The sequence below is a fragment of the Watersipora subatra genome, chromosome 8 (assembly GCF_963576615.1).
Source record: "Watersipora subatra chromosome 8, tzWatSuba1.1, whole genome shotgun sequence".
Classification (NCBI taxonomy): Eukaryota; Metazoa; Bryozoa; class Gymnolaemata; order Cheilostomatida; family Watersiporidae; genus Watersipora; species Watersipora subatra.
The window spans coordinates 60,786,026-60,798,906 of NC_088715.1; the positions used below are offsets into that span (position 1 = coordinate 60,786,026).

The window sequence follows — 12,881 nt, forward strand, 5'->3', positions numbered from 1 at the left end:
TACCGGTTAATTTCATTCAAACGTTATAAACTCAATCGTTTAACTTTTTGACCAACCAAGTAGCTGTCACAACTTGAGCACTTCAAAAACCTGATTTACCAAAACCGATTCTATTTGTATTGTTATAAATCTTTATGATTCATTCTAAATATTTACTGTCAGCAATAAAAGTGTAGATGACACTTTTTGACCAACCAAGTAGCTGTCACAACTTGAGCACTTCAAAAAACTGATTTACCAAAACCGATTCTATTTGTATTGTTATAAATCTTTATGATTCATTCTAAATATTTACTGTCAGCAATAAAAGTGTAGATGACAATAAACGTTGCATCTAACGCAGGGCCGGCCTAGAAATTTGCCATACCCACACCATTGTATTTTACATTGGGCTTAGTCACTCGTACTATTGTATTGCACTACAACCCTCGTACGACATATGAAAAAGTAGAGCCGTTTTCTCAAATGAACAGCCTGCAATAGAACTCAGACTTAGAAATGGCAAAGTGAAAATAATCCTGAATACTTGCCCTGCTAATAAAATATTTATCATGCTATTGAATGGCTTTACACAAACAAATACCGTACATAACTTGACTATATAACCTGTTCTGTAAACATTTAATATGTACATATTTGATATGCATAAACAAATACCAGGAAGTATGCACTCGCATCGAGAGATGTAACTGGAAACTATTTACAATGCAAACATTTTATCGATGAACTTTGTGTCATCATTACTCTAATCTAATTGGACCTTATTCCTCTTAGGTATGTAGTGCTCAGTGTCTACTGCACTGAGAGGAGACACTGAATAGCAGTTGTTAGTAAGATGTAGATGAAAAATCTACCTGCCGCACCAGACATCAGACGTAACTCTTTCACTACCAAATTTATTTCATTACCGAGACATAATTACATATTCAGTGAAAGCTAATATTTAACAAGTGGATAAATGACTTCATAACTCATAATTCATAACTTTGAACCACCCGCTCTATAAAACTGCTTTAATACCAAAATAATCGGCGTAAAATATTACATCCGTTAATGTCATAAAAAATAGCACAGGTGCGTTGCAGACTGAGCTCGGGCACTTTTTCAGCCATCTTTGCTAGGCCGTGAGCACGTCTGAGTAGGACGAATTATTAATATTATTATGGCTTACAGCATTATTATTACTGCTAAAAATAAAGTATGCGCTCCCAGTAGTAGATCGATAAAAATCCTTCAAAGCTCATAGATCTAAAATTAGTGAAAGCTTTGTGGCTGTAATGGGACTGATATGACTGATAATTGCTAAAAAAAACTACAATAAAAAATAGTATTTGCAAAGCGAAACTACGCTCAGGATGGGTTGTAAGCATACTTCCTATTGGCCCAACCATGCAGATGCATACTTCCTATTGGCCCAACCATGCATATGATTGTTTCCTTTCATTTAAGTACAAATACAATAAGCTAATTAGTTAACTGCTCACACTTTGTACAAAACTTACTAAATCCGTACCACGTGACTGTTGACCATACAGAAAGGCTTTGTCGAGCTGTACTACGCGGCTTGGAGTAGCGAAAGAGTTCATGTAGCAATCCTAGTAGAATTTTATTTTGGTTTAAATGTTTGACGTGTACTTACGGAAGTCTTCTGCATCGTGTTGTATATAGTGGCCAGTCCCAACTTGTTAAGGATGAACGATGCATCCTCACTGATGAGAGTGTCCACGTGGGCATCCATCTACCAAGAACATAGACCTTTCAGATTAAGCACAACACATTAGCAAAGAAGAGAGGGGTAAACGTAAAGATATGATTAAAACACTACATCCAAACTGGTAGGACTTTGAAAGGGCTCAAATATTATTACTGTAAAACCTCTAAATGAATGCCGTGGTGCTCTATTTTTCAACCCTTCCTCTATAGTGACGGTCAATTGGAGGTTTCACAGTATCTAGGCCAGAAAGTTTGCTTGACTAAAAAGACAAACTGCTGAATATTCAGAACCACATCGATTGACAGACAAATTAGTGTCAAAACCTTTTTGACCAACCCTAAAGATATGGGTACCCCTCACCCCCTTTTTGGATTCCCTACACATAGGAGTATGCTATTGGTCACACGAGACATTTACATTCCAATCATCATCCCCTCACAATTTTACGACAAATACTATAATTTCTGTCTTGATTGGAGCAGATGACAGCCGAGTTAGTAAGGTCTATTAAAATTGGATAAAGTGGATACGTGGTTAGCAACAGCCATAGACCAAGATCTTTATAAATATTTTAGCTTTTAGGGCTACAATAACTACCTATATACTTGTCTAATAGGAACGCTAAACTTTTTTGGTGGATTTTTTCGCGCGTCTCAAAACTTTCTTTGCTATTCAAAACTATTTCTTCGCGAGTATCAAACCTACCTGAGCCTGTATGAGTTCGAGGTGGCCTTCTGTATACTCGTAAAGTGACAGCACCACCTGCTGCATGTGAAGACAGTTTACCATATAAACCGCCATTTCTATAGTGTTGAGCTTGCTTGCCGACACTGTGCACATTTGTATGAGAGGCTCCACTACAGTCCGCAGTATCTATTATTGGAACCAAGGCTAATTGAACAAATTGATGATTTTTTAATTATATTTCAGCAATTTTGCTCAAAAAATTAGAAAAATGCACTAGAGATGCCTAGTATCACCGATAATAAGGATATCTAGTATCTGAATTGGCAATGGCTGGTCTTTTTTGAATAAACTTTTGATACCCTCTGGAAGCCTTCTATTGATTATTGTGATAGGATCTCAGTCTACCAAACCAACAGATAAAACTTATTGAGCGCTTTCAACGCTAAGATATAAATATTGACCATAATAATAGCCTCTTATCTTATCAGACTGACAAATATAATAAACTGGAATCACTCAGATATAAATATCAAAAGAATTTTTATGCAGACAAATTACTTTTAGCCATCCCTTAGCTAAACCATACCTGAGCTAAGCATCTGAAAACAATTTCCTTATTTTAGTAAATAAATACACAATACATGTCGCAATTTCATTTTCAGGGATGAGAATTATCATAATCAAACACAAACTAAAAATGTAAGCATAATATTTAACATAAACGTAAAATTTAATATAACTTATATACCTTTCTCTTGTGACCAATGAACTGTAAATCCATAACCACAATCAGTAAGTAACTAAACCATGTTAAAAAGCAAATGATAGCTGCTAGAGAAACTTTGTAGATTACCCTGTGATAATCTTGTTGTCGCTCATCCGCTGATAAGACAGCCGAGTCCTTACAAGAGAGGATTTCTTGCAAGAGAGTAAGAGATGAAGTGAGACTAGTAGGTGGTGACAGGTCTTCAGTGGGCAGCTCCACCTAGTGGCAGAATATAAAAATATTTGACTGTGACACCTACCATATATAGCCAACGGCAGAGATTGCCTGCTATTCTGCACATACCTAACACCGAGCATTGTGAACATAAAACTACGTTTAAATCTTAACCTTCACATAATCTTAACATTATTTTAACCCTGATATAATCTTAACCTTGACATAATCTTAACCTTGACATAAAGGACAGCAGATTTTATAGACAATCGATATTAAAAGTGTGTATCAAGTAGTCATCCACAATATGTGGCAGTATGGAAGGTGGCACCTGGTAGATATTCCTAAAATAGCCAATCATAAGTTCTTAAACACATTCTGTTGATATACAAATTGTAAGTGATTTGCTGTTAGGCACAAGTTGGAGTTGTCCTCCTCACCTGGCTTTTTACACCCGGACAAGCCAACTCCAACTAAAATTTTAATTATCTACCATCAATTTAAATTAATTCGCTTGATTAACTCGCTTGCTTTGATTGATCTAGATTCAAATGAGGTGTTTGAAGATGAGAAAGCCTGTACAACAAACTACTAATCTAATTTTACTTATTACTCAAACTACAAATAAAACTCTGTTCTATCTGTCCAATGCGAACACATGAGATTCACTACAGGATCTTAACTGGATGAGTTGATGCTTGTCTTTTTACAGTTTATAAAATGGATCTCAATGTGTTTCAATGAAGCATTGTAGCTCAACTACTGCATGTTACTATTTATAGCTCAACTACTGTCTGTTACTATTTATAGCTCAACTACTGCGTGTTACTATTTATAGCTCAAACACTGCGTGTTACTATTTATAACTTAACCATTGTGTGTTTTTATTTATAGCTCAACTACTGCATGTTACTATTTATAGTTCAACTACTGCGTGTTACTATTTATAGCTCAAACACTGCGTGTTACTATTTATAGCTCAACTACTGCATGTTACTATTTATAGCTCAACTAATGCGCGTTACTATTTATAGCTTAACTACTGCATGTTACTATTTATAACTCAACTACTGTGGTGTTACTATTTATAGCTCAATTACTGCATGCTACTATTTATAGCTCCACTACTGTGTGTTACTTTTTATAGCTCAACTACTGTGTGTCACTATTTATAGCTTGACTACTGTGTGTTACTACTTATAGCTAACTACTGTATGTTTCTATTTATAGCCCAACTTCTGCGTATTACTTTTTATAGCTTAACTACTGTGTGTCACTATATCATTAAAAATAATCAACATTGACAAACATTTTTCACTTGTTAATGACTTCCAAAATTATTAAACTCGTTCCTTGTCAAATCAGCAGCATTTATTACGGATATTTTAAATTAATAGGCTAAAGAGTGTTGTTTGCTTATACGAAAGGGACACTAGGAACCAGAGAAATGTGAAAAAGAGATTGCAAGGTTTTTATCTAGCTGGTTATAAATTATCTTTACTATTTACTGTCCAGTTACATTTCACCAAAGATAATGGAATTTCAAGAACTATTTAGGCAAACAGTTAGCATTGACATCTAGAGATCTTGGCAGCATTACTGACTGTCCTTGCAAGTGTCCTTTTTTGGCAAGAGGCAGAGTTACTAAATGACTCCTATCTTTTCTCCTATATATGTATGTCACAACAAAGGAGTGTAGTGAGTTCTCCTAGGAGTGTAGCTGGTGTTATGAAGAACTAGCAGGTGCCCTGTAACTCACCTGCTCAAGGAGTTTACTCGTGTGACAGGTGAGACTATTGTAGAAGAGAGTTGTACTCAGTGACTTTATATCCTGAAGGGTACTTATCATGGCTGCATCATCAGCAAGCATTTGCCTACAGAGATGCAGGTAATATATGTAACATATTTAGCTATAGAAGTACATTTCACTATATACATGTAACTTACAATCATTAAGTTGTTTGTTTTATATATTCATACTTACTTGTTTTACATTTCATTAATTTATTTATTTGTTAAGTATATTCATAATATTGGTGTGCTATGCATATATCGAGCACACTAATGATAACATATTCCTGCTCATATTATTCACACAAATCACAAATTTTAAATAGAATTATTATTCTGTCCAACTTCTCAAAAAGGTACTCATACAGATATTACCTGTACACATAGAGGTACTCACAGACGCAGTTATTACCTGACAGTGTTAGTGTAGAACTGTACACAGAGAGGTACTCACAGACACAGTTTATTACCTGACAGTGTTAAAGTAGAACTCTACACAAAGAGGTACTCACAGACTCAGTTATTACCTGACAGTGTCAGTGAAAAGCTCTACACATAGAAGTACTCACAGACACAGTTTATTACCTTACAGTGTTAAAGTAGAACTGTACACATAGAGGTACTCACAGACCCAGTTATTACCTGACAGTGTTAGTGTAGAACTGTACAAGATTCTCAAGTTTGTAAAGAGTAACTGCTGTTAGCTCGGAAACCAGGACCTGCTCCACCCTCACTTTAAAAGCCCTGCATAAGCCTTCCATGATGGGAGTCAGGGCCGACTTGACGGTCTCCTCCAAACCTGCAACAGAATAATATTCCACTGTGTCCATGTGTCTGCCCTCTCCTTAGCAGATATCAAAAGAAAATAAGATAACTAGACAGCTGATGGTGCAACCAAAACACAAGAGTCGTCCCTTATTTTAGAGTATATAACAACCAAAGGATCGCATTGGCATAAAAGAAATACGTGTATACATAACTTTGAGATGCATAACTGTGAGAGAAAGTCCTCACATCACCGCCATCAAGTGAGTAATACAAGGTATCCTGAGAAATGTGTAAATATCTTAAATAAATATAAACATGGTTTTTATAACAAGTTCATTATATTTTAAAAAATGTGAAAATTCGTATTACTTATTGCTTTTCTTCAATGCCTGTTCTCAAACTGACATCTATTTAGATGTAAGCATTGCTGATAATGCGAAGCAATTGATGTAATAGTCACATTCAATGGCTTCCTTCAATTCAGTATTTGTTTCTGGTTTCATTGTGCAGACTGTCTCCCAGTATCTCGGAGAATATTCAACAATATTCAACAAAAACACCTTCATCCAATCAACTCACTTCATCCAATCAACTCACTTCATCCAATCAACTCACTTCATCCAATCAACTCACTTCATCCAATCAACTCACTTCATCCAATCAACTCACTTCATCCAATCAACTCACTTCATCCAATCAACTCACTTCATCCAATCAACTCACTTCATCCAATCAACTCACTTCATCCAATCAACTCACTTCATCCAATCAACTCACTTCGCAAAATCTCATCAATGATCAACTTACACAGAATTTTAGTAGATTTTATTTGAAAATATCAGTATTTTTCTATCACTTACGATTTTTTTCATGTTTTAAGTGATATGACTGTCAGGATGTTCCGAAATTCTCGACAAAACTTGATTGCCGTCAACACGTTCAGAAGAAAAATACGTGTGAAATGATGTCATGAGTGGCGCGGCTAGAAGTCTCTCTCGTTATTGACATCGTATATTGCGTTCAAGTTGCGACGTTACGCGTCTCTATTCTGTCGGTCTCTTTGTCGAAGTGCAGCTATAGATGTCATAATCACACTTTTGCTTGAAACTGAGCATTACAAGCAAATATTCAAACCATTATATCTTTGGACTGGCTAGGTTCAAAGTTCAAATAATTGGTACACATCAGAGAGATGTAAAAATGATTTAATCAGTTAACTTAATGGTAAAAAGCACCAAGCTGTTACTTTAGTACATTGACATGACTGTTGACAATAACGCGTGGATTCTTTGGACCCCAATGGGCATAGTTATGGTGGTTAGTAAAACATTTTTACGTGTCGCTTCCTCACTCACCGCCTTCGCTAACATTTTCGTTTTTCAGTTTTTAAATACATGTACCATTCACAATACTTTGCTCTTTAACCTAGATCGTATTCATTGTGAGCCAACCCTAGAACATGGAAAATAGAACATGGAAAATAGAATAGGGAAAATGACAAAAAATGAGACTAGTAAATAATATTACATATTTAAAATTAAAATAAAAGCCAAGTTTAGAATTATTTGAAATGTACATAAATATTTCTGGAACACCCATTAGAAGCAACATCATTACATCTTGAGTTATTTGAGAACGAATCGGAGGCGAGGTTAAATATTTCAATTTTCATTGCCATGACTAAATGTAATGCCTTAATTTGTTAACTGTCTAGTGTTATGGTAACATTAACATACCAGTGTTACATTGATGTTAACAGCCTTGTGTTATGGTAGCATTAACATATCAGTGTTACATTGATGTTAACAGCCTAGTGTTATGTGAACATAACATACCAGTGTTACATTGATGTTAACAGCCTAGTGTTATGGTAACATTAACAGACCGGTGTTACATTGATGTTAACAGCCTAGTGTTAGATTAATATTAACAGATTGTCATGCTGATATTGACATACAGTCATGCTAATGTTAATAATCAAGTGTTATGATAATGTTAACCAACTGATGTTATGAAAATTCTAACTAACTAGCGTTATGATAATGTTCCCAAAACTAATAATATGCTAATATACCATACCATCCTTCTGGCAGAGTCGGAGGAGAGATGATATATGCTCTTGCTCAGATGCACAGGCCTGATGCAGCCACGCAAGAATATCTCCAACGTACCTCAGAGGGTCATGAGAAGATAACTCTATAGGTCTTGGGTGACCACCCCGACCTGTTGACAGAAATAATTCATAACATTATGGCTAATGAGGAGCACGGAGCAATGACATCAAATTTGGCAAGATCTCTTCTCCAATAGCTAATCACGTCTCTATGTTCACAAGTTAAACAGCAGTAAGTTGAAACACTAGTCACAACAATTAGGCGAGAATGACAAGATTATTCTAAAAAGCATGATACAAGAGTTAATTTAATGAAAAATATTAATAGGAGGAATTACACAAATCGTAATTGAAAAGAACGGACAGCGGTGAGTAGCATAAATGAGAAATGGAAGAATCTGAATCGCTATAAACAGTCGCAGATATGAATTGCAGGATCCAAGAATAAAATGCATAATGGTAAGTCTGAAAGTAGCTGTCTTCACCATTAGACAGCGCTAGTCATGGAAACATCCTTGACCTCTATGTGTAATAGCGAAGACTGGCAATGAATTTGATTATTGAAAAGTACTTGAAATCATGTATTATGGTACGTTTCAGGGCTACAACAACCGTGAACAGCGTTGATTCTACCTGCAGAGCACCTTTCGTTGTACAGAAATATATGCCTCAAATAAAATAATTATAAAAAAAATGTTTTATCAGTTGAAATCAGCCAATCAGATCTGAGATCAGCCTGAGTAATAAACAGTTTCTACGAAGAGTTAGACATACCTCCTCTTGTCAGAGCATCGATAAATGATCTGACGATAGCGGCTCTCCGAGCTACGCAGAACTCATCAAGCGTGTACTTGAATAGGACAGATCTGTCCTGCAGCGCTGCCATTCCTTCACACAACATCAAGTTTAGGTCTGGGGAGTCATTGGTGACCAGCCTGCACTCAGCTGGGTAAAAGGGGAGGATTCAAGTCAACCCATAATATAGTTAAAAACAGGTTAACTACGAGAGTTCAATTGAATTTTATGTATAAAAAACAGGAGCTATAAAAATGAGCTTGAACAATATTTTTAGTAGATTTTATAACAAAGTATCCGCGTTTTTCTATCATTTTTAATCTTTTTATGACTGAGGTGATCCGACTGCCAGGATGTTTCAAGATTTAAATCAACAAAACTTGATTGTGGTTAAAAAAGTAGAAAAATACGTGTGAAATGACATCACCAGTTGCTATAGTTGGTATTAGCTATTGTGTACAAGTTGCAGCATTATTCGTCTCTATTCTGTTTGATCTCTTTGTAACTATAGACATCATACTCGCAACTTCATCTGAGCGTTTTAACTGCAATCAAGTTTTGTCAAATTTAATCTTGAAACATCCTGGCAATCAAATTACCTCAAACAAAAAATATTCGCAATTGATAAAAAATCCCGACACTTTCTGATAAAACCTATTAAAATCTTGTGTGGGTTATTCTCTAAGCGAATCAGTTAATGTCAAGTGCAAGTCCAATCAGCAATCAGTTAATGTCAAGTGCAAGTCCAATCAGCAATCAGTTAATGTCAAGTGCAAGTCCAATCAGCAATCAGTTAATGTCAAGTGCAAGTCCAATCAGCAATCAGTTAATGTCAAGTGCAAGTCCAATCAGCAATCAGTTAATGTCAAGTGCAAGTCCAATCAGCAATCAGTTAATGACAAGTGCAAGTCCAATCAGCAATCAGTTAATGACAAGTGCAAATCCAATCAGCAATCAGTTAATGTCAAGTGCAAGTCCAATCAGCAATCAGTTAATGTCAAGTGCAAGTCCAATCAGCAATCAGTTAATGTCAAGTGCAAGTCCAATCAGCAATCAGTTAATGTCAAGTGCAAGTCCAATCAACCGACTTTCTCTATGCTATACTGCATACGACCATTCAACTTTATAAAAATGGTCGACTTTATAAGCATGTCCACAAGATGTCAGCCAAGTTAAACATTTGTTTCGAATCTTTCTTGACAACTTCAATGATTACTGTTGAGAAAGCTATAATATGTAAAGTGATACACAAGTGAATTGGTACGTATGTTGCCCTTGTTAAAGTTGAAGCTCTCATAGAGGCTGCCATAAAACTGTTATATATTAACATTGCATCGAGAAATGTGATAGTTTAGGAAGTACATAAACACGAGGAGTTATCCGCTAAACATAATTATAGGTTCAGGAGTAGATAACTGCTTATTGTATGATGCAAACAAGGGTGAAAAGGGTAGAATGAGTTGATGCACTGAGAGGGTATCTGATTGAGTAGAAGTTCAACTGAGCATTACTGTGATGATGAGATGTGAAAGAGAGACTTTTCCATAGTCGTGTGATGCGTAAGCTTTGCAAGAAGTCAGGCACTTTGATTGGATTACTTGAGGCCACCGAGTGATGCCTCACACAGAGTCATCAATACAGTGTAGGGCAAATTTTTCAAACTCAATTGACTGACAAATAATTTTTTATTTATAATTTTCTCAAAAATCAGTAATTCAAAAACAAACAAATAAATTTCCTGAACCCAATCAAAACTATTACATAATCTGTATTTTGTTAGTTTTGTATTTAGCTTTTCCTATTATATACTTTTTCTGGTAGTCTCAACCCAACAAGACGAAAGCAATGTATGTTGAGTGAAAAGGGAAGGAAAAAATTACATTTAAAAGCAATTTAAATGTCAAGGACAAAGGAACAAACAAGTAAATTTATTGAGAATGTGCAAGAAACTTGAGTGTTCTGCTCAGGCTATCGCTATCAATGATAGCATACAATAAATATGTAATATCGGTGCTGGACAACATAAAAGGATACATTTTTCTGAGATATATGACAGTTTTTTCAATCAACTTTCTCGACCAAATAGATATCAGTTTTCGAGGAATACGTGATTTGAAAAAATGACAGCTCGAGAAATTATTTTTCGAGCAACAGAGTTCGAGAAATTGACTTTTGATGACTTCACCTAACATCCCTCAACACACATCCATACACTATTCTGAGCCTGTTTAATCATCTGTTTATGGATAGATTACGGATGAACAGATACCTATATCGGAAAAATATATAACCCAATTATCTATCTATGTACTGGTTAGCATAACCGAGGAGTAACAAAGCCAATTGAAGCGGTAGGAGACATACAGTGCAGAGAGTAGGAATGTAAGAAAGAGCAGATAACTCACCTTGAGCCCACCTGTATAATCTCTCATAAGCAGTTTCTTGGTAGAGTGCCATAGACTCCATGATCTCTAGCCTATTAAAATACACCAATAATGTATGAGACAACGCAAGTCTTTGTCAACAGGTATATCTTCACAAAACAACCACGATTACCTGCTATAACCACGAGGACCTGTCACTATGTGTCAATGACTACTAGTCTTAACTACTCACGGGCACTGGTTGTACAACATCAAATACAAAATCCGCCAGAACATACACAAACACTTCTAAAAATGTAGTAGACAAGAGTAAACAAACCAGCGATCAATAAACAGAACTTGCTACATTTCGCATGTTATGTCCAATATCCTCTCCTATTTATACCGACTACCGATTTATTAGAACTGACACAATAATTTCCATTCTATTAGAAATTCAATTAGATTGGGAAGATAATTCTTAATAGTTAGACAACAAATAAGGATAGTTGAAATGACCATCTAAAGCCTAAAGGGTAGGCTAGATAGAAATCGTCTTACCCAGCCGTCTGATGATTGGTTCGCAGTAATATTTTACAGTCCTGGTGTATTTCTTTCACCCTTCTGAGAGCCTTGAAAAAGTCCTACAAAAAACCAGTGTATCCAACTTGACTAGCATCAACCAGTCAAGGTAGGTTTCCTCCACACACCCTTTCCTTTTCTTTAGTAGAGACGTTTTTGCGCGTGTTTCATATTATTATTATTACTATTATTATTACTAGTGTACCATGAGAGATCCTCAGCTCTAATAACTACATGTGCAGTTACATGTATTCCAAAATGGCAGAAGATGACTGCTTGCCGCAAGTTCTAATGTGCTGAGCTCGTCAGCTGAGAGTCACGAGTTCGAATCCCAGACCATGCAATCTTTTTCCCAACCCTCTTATTATAGTCAAATTATTGCCAGTACCCTGACAGTCAAGCATGCCATGAGAAATTTTCAGGCGTGCCACGAGAGATCCTCAGACGTGCCACGACAGATTCTCAAGCGTGCCACGAGAGATCCTCAGGCATGCCATGAGAGATCCTCAGGCAGATCAGTGCTATACAAATTTGAAATTTTCAAATTTGATTTTTAAGATAGATTTTTTTGATGAATGGTGAAACAAATGTCGGGGACAAAATCCAGGGCGTAACTCGTAACCCGGGGCGCACTATACATCAGCAAAGATTGCAGCCGTCAAACTTTCCTGATAGCTTGAGCATCGGCGACAGCCTAAGCAATGCGCACCACTTCGGCGATGATGATTGGCCATCAAAGGATTGCTTGATCTATATTTACTATCATGATAGTTGCTGCGGGACTAGTATTTCATTGTTTCCATGACCACATTGTACAATGAGAACACTTTGTCACGGACTATTCACTGATGTAAATGTGGATTGGTTTGTAATAGTGTGGACATTGTTATTACAGATGATCACAGAAGTGTTGTGTGATTAACACAAACATAAGTTATAGTGTGAACTAGCGTTAAACTAACAATAACAATGATAATAGCTGTAAATATAAATAAATACGTGATTACAGTTAGAGGCGTGGACTCTCCAAGACTGGGTAGACTAGGATGGCCAGAAAAGATGCATCTAGGGCAGCAATACAACTACATTAATTACTTATCTCTTAACCTCAGAAAGATAGTCAAAGTG

At 36.1% G+C, this 12,881-nt stretch overlaps 1 protein-coding gene across 1 annotated transcript in view; it reads right to left on the reverse strand.

Moving 5' to 3' along the window:
- The window catches only part of LOC137402224 (conserved oligomeric Golgi complex subunit 6-like), a 52,131-nt gene that overhangs the window by 4,692 nt on the left and 34,558 nt on the right, over positions 1-12,881 (reverse strand). The window contains exons 5-13 of the mRNA XM_068088720.1: positions 11,733-11,815; positions 11,214-11,284; positions 8,788-8,958; positions 7,980-8,123; positions 5,775-5,931; positions 5,101-5,215; positions 3,255-3,386; positions 2,420-2,587; positions 1,640-1,738 (exon numbers count right to left, since the gene is read on the reverse strand). Of these exons, the coding sequence (XP_067944821.1) occupies positions 1,640-1,738; positions 2,420-2,587; positions 3,255-3,386; positions 5,101-5,215; positions 5,775-5,931; positions 7,980-8,123; positions 8,788-8,958; positions 11,214-11,284; positions 11,733-11,815 (1,140 nt within the window). The remainder of the gene's footprint in view (positions 1-1,639; positions 1,739-2,419; positions 2,588-3,254; positions 3,387-5,100; positions 5,216-5,774; positions 5,932-7,979; positions 8,124-8,787; positions 8,959-11,213; positions 11,285-11,732; positions 11,816-12,881) is intronic.